Genomic DNA, 27,054 nt, shown 5'->3' on the forward strand with positions numbered 1-27,054 from the left:
GCAGCCAGCTGCGCCTGAGTGACCGAGCCCCAGGCCGAGAGGCCGGGGGCACCCCACCTCCGAAGTCGCCAGGTTGTCTTGACTAGTGTTCACATGTCTAAATACACTTGAATGCTGCCATGTGATAGGCTAATTGGGTAACTGTGTTAATGAGCTGTTGAAAATAATTAAGTGGCTGGTGAGTATAATTTATTTAATGACAACTGAGCTGAGAAAGTAAAAATAGAAAATTAAAATGAAATTAATAAGAAAAGCTACTCTTTTTGTGCCAACTGAGTTAAATAGCGGTTTTCCCATAACACCTAACAGTATTACACATTAAATAAAGACAGACAAGAGAGAGAAGAGTTCTGTAATTCAAAAAGGTCTGTCCCCTGATGCATCTAACCATGCCCATATCACCAGGAAGAGAGAAGAGAATGGGGAAAATCACTTAACCAGAGAAACATGGACTCAGGAGAGTTGCTGCGCTCTGGTTCTTCTCTACGTTTTAATGGATCCGCAACACTCACTCACTTGTTCACAGCTGAAAGAAAAGCATTATTTTGCATTACTTGAATTTTCAGTAATAAATGGTGCTGATTATTCCCTGGCTTGCTGAAGTAGTTAGTTTTTCTTTTCACTTAAACCATGTCAGTATCTTGCATCAAAAAATAATGCACATCCCTCCATTTGTAGCATGTATTAATGTATTATGATTTAAAGCCTACACGCTGGATGAGACATTAATATGTGGATGTTCTGTGGGGCAGCACCAAGTTACCTCCATTAATAGGTAATTTCAGATGACCTTTTCACAAAGTATGACAAAACAGCATAAAATGTCCCAAGAAAAGCAAACATAGTTAACATTTTAATATTCTCTTCATTTGATCTTTTTCGGAACTTTCTGTAATATCACATTATACAAACAATATGTGTGTGGGGATGAGCTTTTATTGTAAAAAAGTCATATGTTTTGCCCTGTGGACCTACATAGCTATTAGGTATTTTGCCGAAAGACTGGGTTGAATCATATGCAGCAGCTCCAACATTTTTTACTCCCTAAAACCACCCGTGTTCACATTTAGGTTAAAGCTGTTCAATCACATGATAAGAATATGAATTTGAGCTAGCATTCATAAATAACTGATAAAAATCAATTAATCATATATTTTGTTTTGATGATCCAGCATTGATTACGCAAGTCCTGAGATAGATTTTTACATGACCCTTGTGGAAAGAGACTTATTAAAAGTTGCACACAAAGGCTGACAAGTGTAAATGTATTATAGATGATAGCTGGCTGGAGTAGCTGCCTGCCAGTCTTGACTCTCATGTGAGTAGTCTCAGTGTGGATCCACTGCAGCTTCCTGCATTATCCTTACTCAGGATGGTTAGATTTACAGTGAAACCATTACAATTGAGTTTCAAAGAAATGCATAAGCTAGCACAAAGAAATGTGTAAGCCAGCAGACAGTATATACACATCTGTTTGCCAAATATGTAAAAGCCTCCTCCTTAAAAGTGGAAAAGTACCTGTAACCAGATACTTTTATAAAATGCTGAAATATGGGCAGACTGTAGCTCTCTGACAAGCCGCTGAAAATCTGTGACATGAATCTCAGTCTGGGGACCGATGCTGTATTCTAGTCAAGAATGTCAGGACCCTTGGATCTCGGGCTCGTATAAAACACAGCCCTGCCCTATCATATAAAGAGGGAATCATCCAAATCGCCTTTAAATGTATTAAACATGTTTAAAATTCGTTGAAAAAGAGTCTGTAACAGAACATCTCTGCATAGATGCTTTAGTCCTAAATGCCTCCTCATTGCCTGAATGGTCCTCATTCATTAGACCAGCGGAGGTTGTTGCACGACTTGGGGCAGCACTTAAACGCCATGAACTGGCGAATACTTGTGTTAAAGTAGCGTCTATGGCCACGCAGCTTAATGGACCATACTGGGGGCCGTCCTTCCCCTCTGGCTTTTACAGTAGCAGTATAACATTGTGTTAATGTCTCTATAGCACCCAATAACTTCCATCAGCGAGATCCAGCTCGAAATGCTTATTTGTTGTTGGTACACTATATCCTGCCCACACACAGTTTCAAATTCTGACCCTGTGACTAAGCCTTTTATTTAAGCCCTGAGAGAAAAGAACATCTCGGTGCGTTTCATATGTTTGTTAAAAGGGGGAGGATGCTTTATTTATTTTTTGTTTTTTGTTTTCCAGCTGTAGTTTCCATTTTTACATGGGTTGAAACCTGGTGATTCAAAATTGTGCTTCGCATATTTCTGTTTTTTCCCAGCGCTTACGGTTTTATGACACCATTGGGCCTCATTTTCCACCATGTAGTGCTGTATAAATGCATCTATTCTGCTTTGAGGGGGGGAACAGATTCCTCCTGTTTTTTATTAACATGAACCCTAAACCTGTCATTGTATGTATTGTATGAATTAGGCTGAACTTTGGCTTACATTTTCCCCCTCCAGTTCTTTAGTGATGAAGAATACAGAACTGGAAAGCTTTCTAAGCACAGCTGCCATCACTCTGCTCCAGTAACCCCTGTGTGGGGTGGCCTCTGACCTCAGTGAAAATCCAACAGGGGCTAAAGGGGACTATTAATGTTCACTAGTGATGTACAGCTGTGCTTCATTCAAGGTGGTTTGCTCTGCACACAATTTGCACATGCAAATTAAATTCGTGGCAGATGGTCTTAAGATTGCATCATATTTTAGATGTTTTACGTGAGGGAGTGAACTCTGAATTAGAAGAGTTTGCAGATACCTGCAGTATTTGCCCTAGGTCTTGTTAAAATGCCATGGATCGGCATGTGTGCTCTCTGTGCCCTGTGTGTCCTGTATTTCTTCTGTGCTCCACTGGCCATGACAGCCGAGGTAACCCATCTCAGAGCTGCATAAGCCAGACTGTCAGCAGATTCAGCCCTGTGTTTCCTGGACCCTGTTGATACCCAATACTTAATGGCATACTGGGAAGCTTTGTTGCGAGCCTGTAATCCAAGCATCTTATCAAACCAATCAGCGCTTTTCCAGCAAGAACACATCTCGACCGTGACAGTAGGAAGTTTCACAACATCTGGTGTTGGGTGGGGGCAAGAGGGAGTTGCGTGAAAAGAAAGTGAGAGAACAATCTTGATGTTTTGGCATGAAGTCTTTAGATCGACGCCACATCCTGCTTTTCTTTTGATACAGGTCAGTGAGCGAGCAGTTGGGCAGTCACTGCTCGCCAGCATTTTTGATTGTGATGTTTTGGATGCCAATGTTCATCATTGCACTCGCTTAGTTTATTTTTTTCTCTCTCACTCTCTATCCAAAACAAACTTCTTTTCTTTCTCTCTGTTGTTTCTATCCAGCCGTCCTTCCAGCCCAGTGCAGCAGTGAGAGGTTTCCACGGCAGTAAGTCAGCAGCCATGGGTCCAAGTCTTGGCTCCAATTGGACCAGTGGTAGCAGTGGTGGTCAAGGGGCCTGGAGCGGGCCTTCTTTCACCCGTGCAAGTCTGCAGCATTATATATCTCACCAACAACAACATGCGCAACACCACCCTCAGTCCACGCACACTAGCTACGCTTACTGCCCAGCGCATACGGCTGTGAGTACAGTAAATTTCCTCTGTGTCTGCACCTCTCTGTCATTTCTAGCTGCTGTGTTGCAATAATTTCTTTGAATACCAAGAATGCTCTTCTTGTCTCTCTCTCGCTTTGGAGTCGATTGGTTGCAGTTACCATCAGGGAAGCTCTTACGCACGCAGCAAATTCTTTCTCCATCTCCTCCTCCCACTCCTTTCTTTGTCTTCCGCTTTAATCTTTGCCTTCTTTTTCTCAAACCCAAGTATATCACTTCCTCTCAAACCTTCCTCCCCTTCCTGCTCTATCTCTTACTTTGACCCTCTCTCTCCTTCTCACTTCTCTGCAACTTAATTTGTTTTTCTTTCATCCATCCTCTGCATCGGCAGTGCAATGAGAGACTAATTGAGGTAGAGACACTTCTGGATGGCTTCCCTTGTCATTATCCTTGGAATTAATTGCTGTTCTGCAATCCGTCTGATTTGACTTTATTTGTGCTATCTGCCTTTCTAATGTAACGTTTGGGGTGTGACTGGAACTAAGGCACAAGCCAAATTGAGGAATTTTATTATCGTCATGTTGCTGTCACAGTCACAGAGCTGGAAACAAAGATTTGGCAGCTTTTTTCCCCCCTCTCTGTATTTCTTCCTGTAATAAATGTATTTTACAAGGCTTCACACCAAATCTTTCTCTCATTTTCTCTTTTTTCCATTACAACACTCTGGTATTCTCTCATCTTACATACGCACCACGCGAATTCCCTGCTGCCTACTTGCCTGCATGTTGAGACTCCCCTGAAGCGCCTCCGTGTAAAGAAATTGGATTGGATTTAGATATGATAATCATCACTGTACATCAGCTGCCGGATCCAGCATTCCTTTTATGTTATTTCTTACACACTAAAGGACACATTCATACTTTTTAGAAAGGTGGAAAACGGTTGTTCTTTAAGAGACCAAGCTGTTCTTTGTGTGTGTACGCTTCATTTCAATACAGAAGTCCTGCTTTTGCTTGCAGTACAAAATCGTCGCCATCACTAACAAACACCATCTCTGCCGCTGTTGTCAATTAGACCACTTCTGCTACCTGAGGCAAATAAGAGCTCTGTTTTTGGTTCCAGCATTTGCACAATACTGTTGAAGAACAACAGAGAACATTCCACAACAGACATAAATGCTGATTCTGTTATTGTAGATGCGGCGCCGCTCGATCAGTTGTCATAAGTTTTTGGGAGCATTACGGTCCTTTCTTGTCCTGCTGCCACATCCCACCAGAGATATCAGGCACAGTCATCAACATCCGCACACACAGGACCCATGAGTGTCTTAGTTCTTTTTATGCAACAAACAATTTAAAAAAGAGCTATCATAAAGCCACTTTTGTCCTCCTCTGACTGAGCATGGTCATTGTTTTCCTCAGTGGAAAATAGTGCTGATCTTCATGAAGCGTTTCAAAGCTCGATATCCACCCAGGCAACAGCCATCTGTAGGATTAGTGTCCGTATTCCCTTAAAGGGAGGAAGTTATTATCAGCACACTCCATTCTCTGCTGTGTGTAGCCCTATATGTTCTGCATTCACATACAGTGCATGTATATTAGTGATAATTCACTTTGTGGGAGTGAGGAGACTGAAATCTGGGTTTTGCATACAGTAGGTCACCAGAAAGTGTAACATTTTGGCATTGGTAGTGAAATTAACTTTAGATTGGACAGGATTTAAAAACAATAGAAATATTATGTTTTTGGGTTTTGTTGGGGTTTTTTTTTATCATTTGGGTGGCTGTTTATCACTTTGTAGACTGAAGAAAAAAGTGTCAATCAATTTCTAATGGGTTGAATTGTTTTTAATTGCATTATTGTTTAAAACCCCACAAATTTTCAAATTTCCGAAAATGCATAGTAATGGCACACATGATTTTACTATTGTTAAAAAACTGAGAAGATAGATTCACAACAGACCGTTTCTTTTTCTTTTTTCTTTTATTCTTCTTCTTTTCCACTCTATTGCTCTGTATGTGTTTTTGTACGATGTTGCTAAGCCATACTTCTCACACTCCACGTCTAACCTGTCTTGGTTGCTGATCACCACAGGATCATCAAACTCCTGCCCTCTGCGATCAAACCATCGCAGGTTTAGCTGGCTTTAACTGCCCTGTTTTCATGGGACAGTGGGGATACTTGTTTGCTTTTTGGCAGTTTTCATTTTCTCCCTGCAGAAGGTAATTTCTCCCCTACTATCATGCTTTGGCCTCAACACTTGGCCTCAAGTAAGATTTACAGTGACTAGAGATGGCTAATCCAGACACTTACAGTAAACCAAAGAATGGTTCCAGCTTTTGAGTCTGCTTTGTGTTTTAAGCTTCTCATAGACAACACATACTATATTTATATGGAATTGAAATCCAGTATATCTCTAAGACACTGAAACCGATACCCTTCTGAAAGTTCGTTTCCCCTGTAAATCCGTCAATTTTTTATTGCCCCTCTAAATGCTGTTGTAATTTCAGGCGTATTAGATGCAAAGAATGCCCAACAGAAAGGAAAGAAAACAGAACTGATAGCTTAGCATGTGTCTGTCCTTCCGGCTAAGAGAGGTGAGTAAATAAAGGGGGGGAAACAGAAAGGCAAGTTAGGATCCAGCAGAGATCAAGAAGCTTTGCCTCCAGTGGGTTTGTAATTACAATGGAAGGAGATACATTTCCACTTTTAATATGGTGAATACCCCTCAGGGAACCACGGGCTGACAAAACACAGTAAAGAAAGTCACGTAGACGTCAGAAGATGTGACTAAAAAGAGAGTCAAATAGATGGATTCTCCTATTTCCAGCAACTGTGCAATACTAACGCATACAAAGTTCTTTCATAAACTGCAGATTTGCCATGTGCATGTGTGTGTCCTCTGCCATTGTATTGTTTGACATTCTCACACTACACATAAGGAGTTACAAGGAAATTACTGAGATGGTTAGTGGTTTAAAGCAGACTTTAATAATAAACTTGGACACCGAAACACTTGATTTTGATTATACAGGGTGGGCCATTTATATGGATACACCGTAATAACATGGGAATGGTTGGTGATATTAAAGTCCTGTTTGTGGCACATTAGTATATGTGAGGAGGCAAACTCCTCAAGATGGGTGGTGACCATGGTGGCCATTTAGACGTCGGCCATCTTGGATACAACTTTTGTTTTTTCAATAGGAAGAGGGCCATGTGACACATCAAACTTATTGGTAATGTCACAAGAAAAACAATGGTGTGCTTAGCCATTATAGAAGGCTCTCTGTGATAGTGTTGGTCAGCCTGTCCAATATTTTGGTTCCGGTTGAAATATTTCAACAACTACTGGACTGCTTGCAAACAAACACTTAAAACTCTACAATGAAACATAGTGTTAGGCTCCTAAATTTGTTTTTTTCTTCCATTACTGTATGAGACTCAAAGGACTTGAGGTTCTTAATGTTTTATAAAATATATTGTCAGTGCTGACAGTCATTTCAATCAAGCCTAGAAACCTGTAGATGGAAAATTGATATTTAAACAGTAGGAATATGGTTTGAATCTTCTTTACAGGGTTTTAAGAAGCTTTGAAAGAAACGTGTGTGAGTGAATTAATGTGTTCATAACATTGTTTTGCTAATTACTGTTGAATAACGATGTTATTTCCCAACCCCGATCCACTAGCTGTTCCAGCTGAAAACACCTAATCCTTATTTTGATCAGGTTTGCTACAAAGGTGATCAGGCATATCTGCGTGATGATTGGGCAGACTGAATTGGCATCAAAGCTGGGATTGAAGTAAATGCTAAACGGACTGGTTCTTACATAGTGCTTATAGTGTGCTTGGGCACTCAAAGTGCTTTATACAATTTGCCTCATTCACTCCCATTCTTACAAGCACTTTTTCCCCCTATGTTTTATGTAAAAACTAATCTAAGTAATGCTTTCTGCCAACCTCAACATTCTTGGATTTTTAAATAGCAAGCTTTCCTTTTATTTTTTCTGTGTGTGATTGACACAAAACAGAAAAAGAGCATGTGTTTTTAGTCACCTTCTATCCTTACATAAACGCATTTTACCGTGTGACCTGTGAGCTGTTTCATTTCTGATGGTATGCTTCTTCTTTACATCATATTATGATCAAAGAGCCTCACATCAACATTGCTTTGTTGTCCCCTCAGTTTATCCTGTCCAGATATTATTCATGGTTGTGATAGTGTTTCATTATTTCACATGTAAGGCATTCTTGGGATTGTGGTCTTGTATTTGCCGTTTAACTGTTTAATTGTTTACAACTGGGGGGAATTGAGTTACCAACATGGTGTACTTGAGTTGACTGTGTCCATGTAATGTGCTTATAACCAAGTTAAACTGAATTCATGCAGATATGAGTGCATATGTTGGAGGGAATAAAAAAACTGAGGCCTTTTGCTCCTTTGGTGTTGTGACAAGATATATGTGGAAAGACTGGGGATGCATTCTGAACTCAAGGGTCAGCCCGCATTGCGTCTATATACTGCTGCAGAGTTCATCTCTCTTCATAACATATAGATAGAGACACCTACACACGTGCTGCAGAGGACAAAACCAGCTTTCCTCCCCACAGCTTGAGCATTGTTTTAAGAACTGTTGGAACACATTTTAAAATGTTATGCCCTGCAGTACTAATGCTCTTATCAGGTATACATAACAAGATGCATTTTTCCCCCCTCTAATGAATACATTTGGGTATGTTATCACTCCTTTATCTGAGAACTTGGACATCCCTTTGAAACCTTCAATTTAATCCACTGTTGTTGCCTCAGTAAACTCTGATTGTTACCTCATTAGATGTGCCGAGCACAAACTGGCAAATGATTCAGTCAATACAAACAGGCTAGCAGGGATTCCCGGCACATATCCAGATTCACAAGGTCTAGAAATTCAGAGAAGAGACAGAAGGAGACACTGCAAGACTGTGATACAATAGGCGGTAATCAAAAAGGGTGGAATAGACGGAAAGGAAGATAAAAAGGGAACGAGAGGAATCTGCAAAATGTTGCTCTGGTGTGTCTTTTTAACAACCATGACCAGCATTTAACTTTGATCATGAACCCTTGTGTTTGATATCCGATAACATCATCAGTGGAGATTTCAGCAGAATAATGGTTCTCTGCATTTTCACATATAAACTAGGTGCAGGTGTGCTATAAATTCATCCAGCTCACCTTTTCAACTGTCTGTCTTTGTGAGGGCTGAACTCTGGCACAACTCTTTGTGTTGTGATTAGCTTAATTACCCGCAACTCACAAACATCCATTTATACTGGATGACAGATGATACTGTCATTTAGCTGAATGAATGGCCTGATTTCTGGCAGAGGGTGAGGGTGCAACTGCTGGCTCAGGGCCTGCACAAAGGCAACTGAGCTGAGATTAGTTATTTGTGGATCCACAAAGGAAGCACAGTAATCAGACCTCTGGAAGTGAAGTAACGCTGAAAAGAGTGAGTGGGGAGGTGAGGCAGGGATTCAGATCTGCTGTCATGGAGTCCAAGCTTTTTTCCTCATGGCATGTTTTTCAAAGAAATGTTCCTTCCAAGAGAAAAATAGTTAGGACTTCCTAATAGCAGAGGCAACAGATGCCAATGTGTAAGGAAGTGCATTAGTTTTACACTGCGAGCCTCTTTTATCAGCTCATGAACGAAGCGCATTGCTCATTCCCCAAATACTGCAATGATTCATCTTTGCCATGAGCTAGAATGGGCTTTGTCTCAGTAATTAATTTAGCTCTCGGGACAGCAGTTGGAATGAGTCGTGTCTTCGAGGCCTAATTAAAAGAAGATTGTCAAACATATTCTAGGTCACACAGCTCAGAATCTCCAGCCATTAAAGGGATGTTTTTAGGCACTCCCACCTTGTCCTTGGTGGACCATTTTGCTGGCTGATAGAGCATGGGCTACACAGAGAAAAACAAATGGTTTTATTTGCCATGTTGATTTCTTCAGGCAGCACTTGAAAATTGAGACACTTGATGTTTTGTTTATTATTGGCTGCTTGAGTCAATAACTCAATCCACTTATGGGTTTGTGCCCTGCGTGGCTTCTTCTTTGCCTTCGCCTTTGTCTGCCGTTGGTTTGTTTGTAATTGTTAAGAGAACAGAATTCCTTTCGGTGGAAAATAGACACACAATTAGCTTCCTATACTCAGATAAATGAGAACGTTACTGTGCATGAGGTTCGCGGGTTTAGGATCACTGTCTCTACAATAACAGTCAAACAGTGGCTGGAAACACTTTTTTTATTGGCACCACATTCATCATAATGTATCAGCTGGAATTGTCATTTTATTGAACCAGTCAGACTGACAGGCATGAAGCGTTATCTTATCTGTCCTCGTAATGAGAATCATTGACTTTAGTTACAGGCACAGAATATCTCTAAAAGTGTACACACACTCACATATGCGCGCACACACACAGGTTCTCAACAATTAAGTGCGAGCTGCCGGGCTTAGTGCCTGTGTCCATTGTAAGCACTCTAAACCTGTTAGACTGTGACAGACCATTAAAAGGCTGCCAAGACTTCCTTAATTTGCTTCAACGGTGCACACTGAGTGCCATGAGTGTGTCTCTCTGTATGAATGTGCATTTACTTCTTATGACACTCCTTAGCTCCAGCCTCCCACGACCATATCCGCTGCCGTCGCACTAACATTTACAAACAGTCGAATTTACAGGATCAACCCTACCAAGTCATCGCAGTATCTCTGCTTCAATTTTTAGTATGGAAATAACACATAACGGCCAATTTGTGTGTGTTTAGGCAAATCCATTAAACCATAAAACTGCTGTCAACATTGATGTATTTTCATGCTGAATATTTTCTGAAAATTGTTACAAGCAAAACATACACAACAGTAATTATCTTTGCACTTGAGCCATTTCTACTATAAATTGAAGCTGCCGATCCCCAGCGCTTGTCAGTTCACATATTTCCGATATATATAAATGCCTGCTGCATGCATGCAGATGTGTTCACATTTGAAAATGCTAATCATTAGTTTTTTGTTTTTGGGGCATTGGGATGTGGATTTGTCCTGGTAGACAGTGCCAGTAGAATCTGGTAAAAACTGTCAGGGAAGTGGAAATTAGAAATTACACACCTTACAAATTTCACATCTTTTTTTTCACACATTGAAATCAACAGGATAAGCCCAGGCTCCCACACTTTTTTTTTAAATGCTCTGTTTCCCGTCGTTTGTTATATTTGACTCGTATAAATAGGTTTCCACAGAAGCGTCAAGTACAGTTTTGTCTGTAATGCACAAAAGTTGCTCATTTTAACTAAGGCAGAACAAGAATTTCTCTTTAAATACTTCTGCAGCTGGCTGGATTCTAACCAAATGAGCATGGTCACGATGACAAAGCACTTTGTTTACTAGTGCACCAATCCAATTTAGAGGGAAACCTTTTGCGTTTGACACTTCTGAACGAATGCTTTTTGGGTGGATGTTTCACCTAGAAGGCATTTCCTGTCGTGACCAGAGCTTGGCTTTCTACACCATTAGGAATTAAAGGCTCGGGCCACAGGATCTTGAAAACCCAGACCACAGGAATATCCAGAATCTGACAGCGCTTCCAAGCCTCCGTATGTTTCATTTCCTATTTCACAAGAGCGGGCGGTCCATGTAAATTCCTGGCTGTGGTATACCACCACTCTTCATTTAGCAGCGGTTCATGGTTGATATTAGATGTTGAACACAATGGGGGATGTTAGAAGGTGGATTAGGAAGGGTGCTGGCAGATCTTACAGGGATTTAAATGGGTGCCTTCTCTTGTTCATATCATGTGGACTGTCATATTTACATGCCATTGCTGGCTTAGTGTTGTTTCTTGGCCGTGTTTCATGGCAATTCGTAGCGTCTCATCTGTGAAATCACTGTTCAGAAAATCAGTTTGCACCTGCTGCTTTCTGTTCAGGTGATTAGTCAATGACAGGTCAGAGCAAGGAACTATAAATCACACATCCTGAGCTGTAGATGTGGCCTTAATTCATCATATTTCACTCTTATCATGCCTTTGTTGCAGCTACACATGCATACTTATATGCACACACACATAACTGACATCCATGCACAGATGGGCTTTCATATATGGCTGCCTGGGGCTGTAGGATTGGCTTTAAAAACACCCATAACATCTGTAAAGTATTATGACTGATTATACTGGTCCTTCAGCGCAATCATGCAATATGGGCCTGAGCAATGGTTGAACATGAACCGTATGGGAGGAAAACGAGGCGATAAGGTCTCTGTGATTTGAAGCTGCGAGGCCCTCGGCTACATCCACACCCTTTCATATTAACTTACTTTATTTACATACAGGCATGGGCCTCACTTTAAGTAAGTATGGAATTTGATCATGTGAATAATTAAAAACATGATCCGATATGAACTACACTGAAAGTATGAGCATCAGAAAACACAAGTACACTAAAGTCATGATCACTGAAGCAAATGTAATATGCATTTTCCCTCAATAGGAAGATAGTAAAGATGGTTATGTGGCAACACCTTTGTTCAGATTAGGGTTATTAAGTTTGCTGTAGACCTGACCACGACTATCATGGTGATGATGTCAAATATCAAATCAAACCAAAAAGTGGGCATGTGCATCAAATCGAGCCACACTGAGCCGTGTTTAATTTGTCGCTGTTTTTGAAGCAGGAAGTAAATTTAAGATGCAGTATGATATACACAGACATTTTGCATACATCGTGGTGAAGTGCACCATACCACAAACATCAGATAACAGGAAAACCCATATACCGCACATGCATGTAAGAGGTATGGTGCGCTTTGTCCTCAAGCTAATGTTGTGTGTAAGCTTGAAAGTTTGAGGGCTCTGTGTAGTATCTGTATCTGCAGCAACACTGCTTTCCTGGGAAGATTTCTTTTTTTAAATACTAAAAATGATCTCTCATGTATTCAGGAGAATTTAATTTAAGCAAGCTAGTCAGTCGTACTGGTACCTTTATCCTTTGTTTCTGTAGTCAGATGAGACAAAGTTGCAGAGTTTTAAAAGAAACTTAGGCTGTTTGATATCCTCGATATCTTGTCTCCAGACAGATTTTCAGCTCCTCTCTCATTACCACCTCCTGACTATTCCTGCATATTTTTCTATAAAGCCAGTCCTCACTTGTCCACCAGGTGGCTGGAGTCATTTCTTCAGTACACCTGTGGATTGTTTGTAAATCAGCCCTTTTGGGAAGTAAGAAGTCATGGGTTCCTTGATTGACATTAACGATGACTCATGTTTACGGTGGCCCTGAGAGGCAAATAGGAAAAAACAAATTTCCAAAAGCACAAGGGAAGTGTTTCTGGGGAAACAATAACCCGACAGACCAGTTGGAGGAACCCAAAACGTGCTAGGTGTGTTTTATCATGATCCATATAATACTGATGATGTATTTTTAGGCTAATAGTTAGGCTAACACACTTACCTCTCATCTTTTCTTTCCTCACAAAGGCGATAGATCCTCCACTTCTTTTAAGTGTCTCCCAGCGCAATTCTTAGCATATTTTGGTTCCTGCAACTGGTCCGTCGGGTTATTGTCTCCCCAGAAACACTTCCCTTGTGCTTTTGGAAATCAGTTTTTTCTTCCTATTTCTGTTTTCCTATTTCTGTTTTCCTTTTTCCTATTTCCATTGTGTTTTGTGTGCTTTTGCAGCGTTTTTCTTATTGCTGGTGTTTTAAGTTGCAGTCCCTTTGGCCCCTCAGGGCCACCATACACGTTCCTGCAATGAAATAATTAATTATAACTGTAATTACTGTAATTAAGATATCCACCAAAAAAATCTAAATATAGTCAGATTTTGTTTGCATTGATAACAAACTACATTAACTTAGTCTTTCACTAGAACCCCCTGCAGCTGTAGGCCATGACGACTGTCATGCACAGTGTATAGGGGTTGCTGTAGAGCAGGTCATCCACTACTTGGTCTGTTGGTGTTTCAGTAACTGGCTGCTCCAGTCTGCATGCCAAAGTATACTAAACCCCAGGTTTCTCTCTGGTGTGTTCATTAACATGAATGTTAGCGAGAAAGCACTGAGCCATAGAAAAAAAAGGGTTTGTATGAATGTGTGTGAATGGGTGAATGGGGTGTGGTATGAAACTGATAACCAGTCCATTTACCATATAGCTTTCTGACTGATGTTGGTAATGTGATAACCAGTGCAGGATTTCAAGTTTACTATGTGGCTATATTCCCTTAGCCTCGTCTCTTAAATGATACATCACATGAATCTATTCAACAGAAAATAAAACATGAAAAGATAAAATGGCTGAATCCATGATTCAGTGGTTGTGTGAGGTTTTGCCACTGAGCTAAGCTGCTGGAGCGTTTTGATTTATTTAAGGGGAGCATTGTTTTTGAATGTTCCTCTGAGTGTTGTTTTGGCAGCGAAATTGCACTGCTCGAACAAGTCTTGTTGGAAGACAAAGCTTGACGGTTCACTTCCTAGTTGGCTCTGTTAAGGCACATACAACGACAAATGCATAAAAGCCACATGCGATTGCACACCTTGTCACCTTGACTAGTTGAGTCAAAAAGCAGTATGAAAAGTTATCAGTTAAGTTCACCTGTTCTCAAAATGTGTTTTAATAGCATTACTGTATCACATTCTTCAAATACTCTCAAACAGTAAAGGATTCTTGTATGAACAATAGAAAGATAGAACCCTCCATTCATTCTCTCCCAATAGCTTTGGATGTGTGAAAAGGTGGGAGGCTTGTTGGAGCTGCTTTGCTCCATTTAGTTAGTGCACTTTGATGACTTCAGTACTTGTAATTATAGAGGCGCCACCAAGGAAGCAATCTCAAAGTGCATTGCCCTGAAAGTCTTACACTCGCTGATATCAAATGTTACCCAGTGGAATTGCACCATAAAGGGAATGTTCTTACTCATCTACTACATGGTTTCTAGCACCTCAGTGCCATCTGCTAGTATTACACCCTACAAACCCCACGATAATAGTCGATGTGTGGGTCTGGGTGTGAATGGACATCCATCTATTTTTGCACTAGATACCTTTTTGGGGATGTACCATGCTTCTCACCCACTGTCAGCAAGGAGAGGCTCCAACAGTCAATTATAATAATTGTTTGGTTAAGCGGGAGATTAAGAAAATCGATGGATAGATGTTCAGTGTGATGTACTGTATGCCGGAAATATGTGACCCATTTTACATTGTGACCATGATGTATGTCCAGCATGCCAAGTGTGCTTAAACACATTACAATTGCTGAAGCTGCAGTGGTTACTTGAAGGCATATCAGGCTTACTAGAGCGCATGAATCCATTAATTGTTCAACAGTCTTTAATAATGCATTTGTTGTACCATTTAGGGGAAATTAAATAGACAAAAAGTGTCAAGTTCCTAAGACTTAATTAGCAAGAAACTGTTGTATTAACAAGAAACAAAGCCTAAAGAAAAACATGTTGTACTACGTATCAGCAGTTTATAAGTGTCAGCCACTCGGCTTGTCCTCACTCATGTGATGAGGACAAGGCAATTGATTTAACATTGATTTGATAATGATTAATACATTAAGTGTTATTTAAACCAGCGCTAACATGTTTTTAGCCTAAGGGTAAGCAGTAATGAGCTGTAAACTAACATATTATCGCCCGGCAAGTAAATCTGGAGAATTTCACCCCTAACTGTTGCCCGTTTATGCACCCAGAATACGTAGAGCAACAGCAAATTCATTTGTATTCTACTACTTTTAGCTGTGTTCTTCACCATCTCTCATGTGAAATGGTCCACTGTGTTCAAAAGCTAGCCACTAACTGTATGTCTGCCAGTGGTTGCTGGGCAGGGAGTTATAGTAGTTTTATTATGAAAAGAGCTGCTTGCTGCAGCCAAAAACAATGCTCTGAGAGTGGTTGGATGCTTACACAGTAAAATGATGTGCTGGAAAACCAAAACAATAAGCTGAAAGGCACTGTACAGCCCTGCATAACCGAGAGCAACTAAGTGTCAGGTAATAATTTTGAGTCCGTCACTGTATCATCCCCCTTTTTTATTCACACAAATAGCCATTTGACCTACTGTTGGTTAAAAACCCACTGCAGTAGTTGAAAGCGTGCACGTTAACGCAGCACAAACATATTCCAGTTATGTTTCGTGTAGTTGCCCATTTGGTCAGGGTCAATGACTTTCACCTTTTTTCCATTTAAACCACAATATGGAAAGAATAGCAATTGTGCTATTTGGCTCTGTGTGTGTTTTTATGTTAAAACAAATGCATGAGTAAAATGACCTGTCTGTTCATGCAGTGTTATTTAGTCCTGAAGTTGTCTCTTCAGCTCTCCCTCTCTGTTTTCTTTGTCTCCTGGGCTTCATGCTTTGCATGCACAGGATGAGACACCGGGGGAGGTTAAGAGAGGAGCTGGAATGGAGTTCTGCTCCATTTACCACCCTGAAATATTCCTCTTAGAACGACACACTCTGTTTTCTATCTCTCCTTACTCTCAGCACCGTTTCTCACTCTGCTGGTCCCCTCCCTCTCACTTCTCATCTCTGTGACATGTGGTCATTTCACTTCATTCCAGGATGGCTTAGCAGTACTTTAAAAATTTGCTGCTGTCCTCCCATCCCATCCTGCTCAATTGCAGGCAGCATTGAGCTTCATAGGCAGGCCAGTACCTGGCAGCTATAACTCTTTTCCTAATCACAAGTCTCTCTCTGTGCCAGGGGCAGAAGCTTTATCTGTTGCTTCAAAATTTTAGTTTTCTGCCGGTATTACCCCAACACGGGCGCCCGTGAACACCACTTACCATATCCACCCATCAGGCACAACGTTGAAACCACTGACAGGTGAAGTGTGTAATGTAGAGCGGTTTCCTCTAGCATTACGATACACATTTCTGCGCCTTACAGACCTCTTAGTTATTGTTCCAGGAACGCCTCCTAACTCCCAGTCTGACTGAGCATCTGGGAATGTGCCCAAACAAGCCACATTCACAAATGCCTAGTGCCGGGTGCCAGACACTGCAGGATAGCCCCAGACATCTCGTGTCCAGTGCCCCGAGGGGTTAGAGCCGTTTTGGCAAGCGTGAGTCAAACACATACTACATGTAGTCGCAGATACTAGCACTTTCTTGTTATATGGTTTCATCCTTTGGATAATTTTAGTGTTGTTGTTTAAAAAAAAACAGAACCTCTTAGACACTTAGAGATTCATCAGCACATTCGAAGACAGATAATGTAGCACAAAACTGATGAGAATAAATGGCTTTGCACTTGGATCTATTTTGGGAATTAACACAATGAGTAAAACAAGATGAACATCATGCGCTGAGAGTGCTGTGATGAAGCTTTGATAGGCCTCTTTCTGCATTTGTACACTGTGAGTTGTGAGTATATTTTTTTCTGTCGGGTCTGCTGGCCCTTTTGCGTTCTTCGTTTTCCAAGCAATGTTGATTTTGAACATTTTTGGCTTAGCACGCTCGCATGGAAAATACCTACTGTTTAAACTCGCACACTATCTTCCTGCACGGCACTTAAATCCTTATTACGCAGAGGTTTTCTTGGCATCGTCTTTTCTGTATCTTAATGGACGTCACCGTGCTGTCCCCGGCAAGTAGAGCTGTAGCTGGTTCACATACGGACGTTGTCACCTTCCTTTTTACAGTTTATATCATGTATTAGGCCACAGGAAGCCTGATGTATGAGCTTCATTGAAGTGTTTTCACCTTGCATGTCAGTATAACCTTCACCCTTCTGTAACATTTTGCTCACCACTGCTCATGGCAGCACACATAAAGCTGCCACAGCTTTACACCACCTGACCTTAAACGTACTTTCAGAAACACAAAACCACATTAAAATGCAGCTACATACGCTTGCACATTGAGACACACACACACAAAATCCACCCTTGCTCGAGGCCTCTTTTCCCAGTTTCATTTATAACAATGCTGATCTTTTCTCAGAATAACATTAATCATAAAACAAGTCAGTTGGCATGACTTGTATATACATTTCACATTTGGATTAGGGCTCCAGTGAGTGCATCCAATTAACTCTTTTGGGTCTATTGCCCTTCCCTTGTTGGGTGTGCTGTGCGTCATATTTACTCGTGCACGTCTGGTTTCATATTTCCTCCCCATTAAGCCTGCTATGCTCTCCTCTATGTTGTGATAGAAGCTAATGACTCACTGGAAATCTGCCTGGTGTTTATCAAATGTCTCAATGTAGGGCTGGTGGTCTGGAGTCAGTCTGGCCTTTTTACATTATCACGAAGTATTAGATAAGCAGCCAAAACCAAGTGATGACACCGTCGTATATAAAGAAGTAATAATAAAGTGAAGTACCCTGCAATGATATCTTGACTATATCACTCTGCTCTTTGCACTGTGGAAAATTATACTCTCAGAGGGGGAATGTGTCGAATTACCTCGGGCTGTCATCCGTTGGTGAACTGATAAGAATGTATTAAGTAATTGCATGTGTTGGAGTTGTAGTGAAATTGCACACATAATGCTTATAAATCTCTGCACACAATTTCAGGAGATGGCGTTTCAGCAAGTAACTCGTTCAGAGTGTTTACTTACCTTACCGTCTTCTCAGATTTTTGTTCCAGAGATTATTAGGCCGCTTGGCTAACACTGACTAGAGACCTGTTGGTGACCTTCTGGCCAGCTGCTTGGGAAAAGTGAGAGTTTCCTGTCCAGTTGTCAGGGGTTGTGACCCACTGGTAACCACTGATCCCAGACTGGTTGACAAGCAGTTGCTGGCTGTAGCTGGACTAAGCACATTAATGTCTTTTCTGTGGTTTTGTGTTGGTTTTCCATTCAGTTGTAGTGAAGCTGCCAAAATCTATGATTGTACTGCAGAATATACTGAAAGATATACTGACATATTTTAAGTGTTCTTAAAATTTCATGTCTGTTTCACCATACCTTTGGATTTGGCTAAAAAAAAATAAAGTTTTATTAGAAAAGCATTCACATTATTTTATGCACTATGTGACTTTGTGGAGATTAGGGGGAAATGTTCTTTTGGTTTGTTTTTTCATCACAGTTCAGCCCTGTTCTTTAACCTCCTAAGACCCGAACTCTTCCACGGCATGCATTTTTAATTTCTCTTTGATATTTGGGCTGATTGGGACCTGATGAATGTAAACCTGATTTTTGTTTTTAAGAAAAATGAGAGCCACATATGAGGATATTCGTTTAAAATTTTGATAGAACAGTAGCAGTATAATGTCCTCATAAGAGGATATCAGGCCCCTGTAGAGCAAAATGGAGTATTTTGGTCTAAATAACCCAAAATGTGATGTCCACATATGTGGGCGCCAGGTCCTAGGAGGTTAAAAATAGTGGAAACAGTTTTTGGGATCTTTCCGATAATCCATGACAGAAACACTTCTTCCAACAACATGTGCACATCAACTATTTTCACTTTCACTTTATGCTGAACAGAATGCCCCACAGAAGCTGATTAGTCATGCTGCATTGTTTACACGAACGATGTCAGATGAATGATTGCGTGTCATCCAGTAGAACCGTAGCCAGCAAAGGGATTTTTCCAGGAATACTGTACCATGTCCTGCTTCCCTCCTCTCCCCTTTCCCGCCTTCATTTAAGGCTCCCCCGCGCTCCTAGCACAGTGCTAGTCTTCCTTTGAATTCCATGCATCTGGTCATTTTTGGGAAACGCCCACGGCAGAGCTGTCGAGTGAACCACAGGAAACAAAGCCTCTTGGTTTCCTCAGCAGCTTGAAGAAGGCCAGTAGTGATCCTCGGGGTGGGGTCAGGCAGTAGAGTGGGAAGGTTCTGGACTTTCTAGGAATTGTTTTTCAATGGAAACGTAATGTTTTTCTGTTTCTCTTCAGAAGAATCCATGGATTCTAATAGAATTAAACTATGTTGCATAAAAGCTTTCTTTGATATTTGTTCAGACTTGCTAAGTAGGAATTTGACTGATTCAGTTAAATGAAGGATAAAAATAACACTAAAACCTTCGAGCTGTGTCCCTAAGCCACAGTGTGATCATGCAATGGTTTTCTTTTACTAGACTAAATCCTTTGAACAGGGTTGTAACTACTTAACACCTTCAGGGGCATGATACACCCTCAGCTGTCTTCCTCTTCCTCTATTTTCGCCGTGTGAATGACTCACTTATGCTCTCAATTTAGAAAGTTAATCAACAAGAATTAAAAGAAGACCTAAAGAAAAAGAATAGCAGCAGATGGCTACTGCCTTGTTTTTTAAAAATGCTTACAGACCTGGCTGCAGAAGTTTGTTGCTTTTTTTCAGTGTAGGCTTTCAAGTGTCTGTCCAAGTAGAGAGCCAATTTTGGTTTCATTGTGATGAACAGCTTGTAAATCAGAGTTTTCCATCACTGTGAAGAACACTCAGTGCCACCTTGCTGCGTGGCCTACTCAAGGGTCTAATAGTTTACAAAGGAGGTTACAAAAATAGGAATGTTGGTGGAAATTTATGTATTTCCTCTCTGTTGTCCTCATGTTCTCATTTTGAATAAAAAAAAACCTTTTTCTTACAGCAGTATTATTGATAGAGGAACAGAGACAAACACACTTGCTCTTTTTTCCCCCTCTTCATGAAATATTTGGCTGCATATCACTTCTCTGTGACGCCAGTCTCACTGATTCAGACCAGAACACTTCCATCACCATCAAGGCAAAACGCTCTTAGAGTCTTCAAGGTCTGCTTCAATGGAATGAAACACAGTGCTGACATTTATTTACATGCAGGATGTAGTACAGCTCTCCAGTTACTTAATGTTAAATTGCCTTCATAAACTAACCTCTGCCAGTTCATGGGTAAAGGCTGAAAGTTCATGTCAGCCAGTTCTCAAGAGTTTCTAGTGTTGTCTGTAGGGCCACAGGTCAACTTCTTTAGTTTCAAGAGTCAAGTCTCAGTTCCCAGCTTTTAATTCTTAATGGTTGAACCAATTAATATTGATGATTTAGCTGACCAGTGTCTGTGTAACGGTACTCTCCTGTGTTTCCATTCCCTCTTGACTAATTTCAGTAAATTTTAGAAAACAAGAAACCCTTTTTTGTCATAATAATACTAAATATTACATAATATGAGCAAAAATATCATTCTCGCTTACTAAAAGTATTAAGTACAAATGCTAGCAGGCATTTTTATTACAGTTTAATCATAATAGTTAGTTTTTTTTAATGGAACAAAATATTTTTTTCATGCCTATATTTGATATTCCTCTCAGCCCAATGTGACATTAAATAGCATGGATGTTGTTCTTTTTGTATTATGTTCTACTGACAATATTTCGTTTATCATCATATATGACACACAAAATAATAAAATATTATTGACCAATAATTATTGACAGTCACGTTAGATGGTTAATCATCTATAAAGAATTTATGTAATTTTTCAAATAAAATGACAAAGCTCCCACCGATGGCCTGATCAGAACACTGAGTCTGATTCACGTAGCATGTAGGAATTTCTTTTAAAGCTATTACTACTTATTTGACAATTTTAGAGAATATGATTTTCAATATATATCAGGTTTCTTTTCCAAAGGCACAATTGTTTATTTTGTTGTTTTGTGTATGTCTGACTTTGCTTGTTTGTGGCATTCCAAACACAATGCTAACAGGGAACGTCCACAGTGCCCTCTGGTGGACAAACTATGTTACATCGAGACTCGTAACATGGTTGAATGGTGTCTCTCGTCTCATCTTTCTTTTTTTAAATTTTCATTTATCGGTCGTTTTAAATATCGAAACTGATAGATTAAATGTAGCTTAAATCAGTCTCGTGATAAACTAATCAGACTCTACTAATCACCCCTGCTTTTCTGGAGAAAATGTGGATGCCATGTGTGATAAACACACTAAATAAACAGTTTGTAACATATCTTTTGGTCACCTGGATAAAATGTAGGACCAAAAAGACATCGTCAGTAAATTTAAATGAGGCTTTTAGAGTGAAAATACAAAAACGATGCTCCTTATGTATGAAATGCAAACAGTGCCACACTCCTGTATGAAAACAAATGAATATTTTTCGTGCTGCTTCCTCTTATTTTCCCTTGTATCCTCTCTTTAGCCACTTTCTTCGTTGGCCGATTTCCCGTCTTCCTCTGTGTTCTGTACAGTAGATCTTTCCACAGTTGCTCAGAGTTTGTGCCCAGTTGAACCAAAGACTGTTAATCTGGTAATCCACAATCAATATCAGCCTCAACTCTTTTCCTTCAGATAAAAGTGACCTATCTGATAATTGTATTTGCTTCACCATGTCTGAAAAAAGGTGCCCTTTCTCTCTGTGCTTTCCTTTGGTCCATGAGATTCTTCTGCTGGTATAGATTTAGTCTGGAGAAAGGAAAAAAAAAAAAGTGACATTTACACCATATTATTTAAATATGATCTGCAAAGTGTTATCAATAATTCAATTTCCTGTGTCGGATTTACGCAAACACAGATTCCATTGTAACTTACAATATGTGACATACAGATGTGGCTGAATTCATTTTTATTATATACTGCGTTGTGAATTCTTTTTTTGGTTTTGTTTTACAGCTGAAATCACTTATCTTGAGTGTGTTACTGCACTAGACATTTGTAATTAGGCTATTATTTTTTGAGAAGGAGACATCAGCCTCGTGGGTTTTTGTGTAACGCTCTGAAGTGGAACAGATGAAATGCAAAACTAAACTCATCAAAGTCAGGGGTCTATTTTCAGATGTGGAAATTGCCCAAATGTAATTGTTTTCAGTCCAGTAATTTCATGTTGTACTTTTTGGCTGCAGTTTTCTTCAGTTCTCATGGCAGGTAATTTAAACGAAACCCAAGCTGATTTGATAATTGAGTGAAAAATGAGGCTCCTGAACTTGTGGCCTCAGCGTCATCGAGATACTCTCGAGAACTTTCAGTCTGTTGCTGTTCATTCTTGTGGACGTGTGTGTGACGAAAAAGACGTAGGACTTCATAAGCACCGTGTTTAATCTTATTTGCAGATGTGATTGGAGCTGCGGTTGCTTGTGATCAGGCAAACGCTCTCCGAATTGACCGAATGCTCTTTTTGTGATGTTTTTGGTCACGGTCAATCAAAAGAGATTTAATGCTGCACAGGAAGCGGGTTTCACTGGAGTCTTTCACTTGGCACGATAATTACTCATCGTGTAGTCAGAGGGTGCGAGATGACATACAAGTGTTTCAGGATGGTGTGTAATCAATGTTAAAACGAAAAAACGAAATCATATGTTGAATCTTGAATATCATCAACTCATTAAAAAAAAAGTTGAGATAAATCGGCAAAAGAAGAGCGACAAAAGAGCAAAAACACCAAAGACAAGATGATCCATCTGACCTGCAATCACGACACTGTTAAAAAGTCAACATTCACAGTATTTAAATAGTGCCTGAGTGTGCATGAATTTGGCATCTGTGAAGGCACCATTAAAGCTGAATGAAGTATATAGTTTCAGGAGCAACATATCTTCGAATGCAACATTTTTTTTCAGGGAAAATGCTCATTTCAGCAAGCCCACACTCTACATGTACTACAGCAGGATGGATCTGAGATAAACAAGCATGCATGTAAACAGGACTTCAAGTAATCCAGAAACAGTTTGTAAATTATACAACAAACACGTGGGACTCAGGGGAGCATATTTAGCAGGACTGGGGGAATATTTTACACTCAAAACTGTCTTCAGTCCCTAAAAACTAATAATGTGTTAAAAAGAGATTATGAAGTTACATTGCTTTGTCCCAGGATTATCTTAAGTGCTGTGAAATTCCAAATAAGACCTATAATTAAAGAAAGTAAAAAAAAATAAATATATAAACACATATTTTTAAATTGGTTTCTAAAACTTGTCTTTTATTTTTGTTTTTATTTCCATTTTCTACAACAGAAATGACCTAGTCTATAGTTAACAAATAGCTCAGATATACTTTTAGATTCTGAACAGATACACGCGTGAAGTCATTTATTGAACATAACTGGTTTTTGAATTTAATCGGCTAAGATTGGGAAGCGAAAGCATCCGTGTGAAGACACAGTATTCCAGGCGGTAGCTCCTTGTGTAGCCAGTAGGGGGAATCGACTGCTCGCGCTGGCGCCATCCCCGCTCGTCTCCACTCCTATTCCCTGCGTTCTCCCAGGTTGTGGAAACGCTGCAGCCCGCTGGTCTGTGTCTGGATCGCTCTCTTGCACAGATCTGCTCAAGACCCTCCCACCAGCTGGGCTGGAGAAGGAGGAGGGCAGTTTGCTCCGCTCGCAACCTCGGACGAGCCCCCTTTACCACCCTGTCAGTGTGGAGTAGAAGGAGAGCGAGAGAGAGACAGGGAGAGAGAGAGGCTGAGAGACTGTGTAATAGAGAAAGCGCACGCGAGAGAGAGAGAGCAGCTGTGTGACAGAGAGAAAGAGAATGAGGCAGGGTGCTTAGAGGAGTGAGAGAGCCAAGGAAGAAATAAGGAACACATTTTACAAGAGCAGAAAGAGGGAGGATCGCAGACGAGGGACTCCTTCTCCACTGGGCACCCGGGACACTGTCACTGTGGGGGCTTTTTTCACTCATCTACTAGCTGGAACTCAGTGGATTGAATAACCAACCGGTGGATTTAAAAAAAAATATATATATATGCTTGTGTCACATCATTTAGAAACTGGGATCTTTGCTCTGTTATCTGTCCTCCCGCTGGCTCAACCGTTACGGACTGAAATTGCTTTGCGTGTCTGTGTTCAGCTCTCGTGTTGTGACTCTGCTCCTTGCACAAAGTGCATCTGACGGCGCTGAGGATATCTCCCCTCTGTCAAACAGGACAGCACGCAGCCATCGTCGAATCAGACAGAGGCAAGAGAGAAAGTGTGTGTGTGTGCGCGTATATGTAAGAGAGGGAAAGAGAGAGCGAGAGGGGCAGCTAGAGAGAGAGTCAGATTCACAGTGTTTGGGAGAGAGAGAGAGACAGATTAAAGCCCAGGCAAAAGACTGGAGTGAAACAGCTTAAATAGAGAAGTGAACGTATACGTCCTTTCCCGTTTTCCTTACCATTCCTTTCCTCCTCCTCTCCTCCTCCTCCTCTTCTCCCATTTTCCAACATTTATTGGACTGCCAGAGCTACTGCCACCTGCACCTCCTCGCGTCTTCTCTTTCCTCTTCTTCCTCTACCTCACCCTTGTTAGGCGTTAATATCCAACAGCAGCCTCTGTAAAACACGCCTGTCTTGCTTCTAGCACTTGTGGAAATATTTGCATTGATCCAAGAGTGTGAGACTGAGTGAGCATCTGCCTCGGTACTGATTCCCTGGACCGGTAAGACACAGTTCGTCAGGAGCTTCCTCATCAGAGGCAGCCCTTCTCCCAGCCACTGTCCGACACGCAAACCCTGCTTTCTCCCTGGAGGGATCAGCGAGTGACACAGCGGTGCGGATAGCAAAGACAGGAATTGCACAGTCCCTTCATTGCCTCTATCCCATTGCTAGCTACTTGGCAGCTCCCGCCCCCGTGTCACCATTCCCTGCCTCAGTGCTAAGGATTCCAGCTACATGGGCAAGCGATTGGAGCAGCAGCCAATGTACCCTCAGTACACCTACTACTACCCCCACTATCTCCAGACCAAGGTATGCTGCTCTTCTGCTCTTCTTTCATTTCTCATTTACTCCTACACTCTTGTCCTGTATCCCTCCCACTCTTCCTCATTCCCCCCCCCCCATCTCTGAGTGGAGATGGGATTTGGTGGATAGTTGGCCTTGGCTGCGATGGTTGTGATGTCAAGAACCTCATTGGAGTTCGGATGTTTATGCCGCTCCGTGTGTGTGTGTGTCTGTATGTATGTGTGCATATATGTCACAGAGTGAATGATCAAGGATCAGGGATCAAGGCTTTGGTCTACTCTTCTGCCTAGCAGAGCGTAACCAGGAGCTGTCCAGTAACCTCCATCTATACTTAATCTGCCTACTGCTGAGCTCCTAAAGAGATGCTGTGAAGCGTAACATGTTAAATAATATGTTTAGCAGATTCAGGGGAATTTTATGAAGCGGAATCTCTTATTGTGCCACTATAGATTAAGCAAATGAAAGATTCTAAACATTTATTAATTAATGTAGCTCACTTTAAATTCTCTAAACAGCATAAATGTCCAGATTTCTGCAAAGATGAGAAAAATGGGTTATGAACCCTTTTATTCTGTGGCAGTGGTACGGCTGTGACACAGAGCAGGCATGAGGACGGCCGCCTGTGTTTGTTCCAGTTATAGTATGCATCAGTGCCTCTGGGATGGACGCCCAGGCTTGGGCCCTGATGGCTGCCAGGACACTGGCTGGGCACACTACCCAGACATCATCAAGGGATTAAAATGGAAGCCTTTTGGGGATTACTCTATTTGTTTTTCTACCATATGTGTAACACTAATTTTTGTCCATTATTGTGACAGTGTGATGCACATCGGTGAAAGAGCTGCAAGTGTACAGTTGAACTTTCAATAGAATTACTTTGCATTTCATTTGGTTATTAAACCGTGAATTTATCTGATATGATTATTATAAAGAAAACACAGAAATTTTGTTATTTTTAACTATTTATTTTTTATGTGGCAATCGAATATGATTGATATGATGGACTTTTTTAAACTGCCAACCCAAATGTGTCTCCCGATTCTCAGAGTACTTGACGTTGCCAATGGCATATTTAATATTTTCTTCAGCCTTGATTACTGACTTTTAAATGTTATCAAAATATGGATTACTGCTTCACAGTTGCACTACAGAGCGCAATGGCAGTTTAAATATTTGGGCAATGACACCTCTTTATAATTGTGGGCGTGTGCACCGCCACAGTGGATTTTAAATCGATTCAAGGTGTTCGCCAATAGAACTGAATCAGCTGTATATAGAAATATTTTGATAATGGATTGCATTTATATAGCGCTTTTCTGGGCCCTCAAAGCACTGTACAATTCCACTATTCATTCACTCTCACATTCACACACTGGTGGAGGCAAGCTACAGTTGTAGCCACAGCTGCCCTGGGGCAGACTGACAGAAGCGAGGCTGCCATATCGCCATATCGCGCCATCGGCCCCCTCTGGCCATCACCAGTAGTAGTGTCTTGCCCATGGACACAATGACCGAGACGGTCCGAGCCGGGGCTCGAACCGGCAACCTTCTGGTTACAAGACGAACTGCCAACTCTTTGAGCCACTCTCTAAGTGCTGGGCTTAGTTCAAGAGACACAGTTCGGTGGGTCTACAAAATGATCGTTGTACTCAAGAACAAAGAAGTCACATTAGACTTTGCCCAAAAAATGTCTAAAAGATGCTGCAGAGATCTGAAAGAAAATTTCTTTGGACAGATGAAGCCAAGATGAATTTGTACCAGAATAATGGGAAGAGAAAATTGTGGAGAAAAGAAAGAAACTGCTCATGATTGGAAACATATCACATCATCTGTCAAATGGATTGGAGGCAGTATTATAGTATGGACATGCATGGCTG

General features: G+C 40.9%; 1 protein-coding gene across 3 annotated transcripts in view; it reads left to right on the forward strand.

Moving 5' to 3' along the window:
• Positions 1-27,054, forward strand: part of LOC102200034 (RNA-binding motif, single-stranded-interacting protein 3-like) — a 287,017-nt gene that overhangs the window by 66,074 nt on the left and 193,889 nt on the right. For 2 of the 3 annotated variants that reach the window (XM_005740714.2, XM_005740713.2), the window contains exon 3: positions 3,356-3,592. In XM_005740714.2, coding sequence (XP_005740771.1) covers positions 3,356-3,592 — 237 coding nt within the window. Of the gene's footprint in view, positions 1-3,355; positions 3,593-23,428; positions 25,184-27,054 lie in introns of those variants that run through there. The other variant, XM_005740715.2, reaches the window with a different exon arrangement.

Source organism: Pundamilia nyererei, unplaced genomic scaffold (assembly GCF_000239375.1).
Source record: "Pundamilia nyererei isolate P.nyererei 1_Seehausen unplaced genomic scaffold, PunNye1.0 scaffold00102, whole genome shotgun sequence".
Classification (NCBI taxonomy): Eukaryota; Metazoa; Chordata; class Actinopteri; order Cichliformes; family Cichlidae; genus Pundamilia; species Pundamilia nyererei.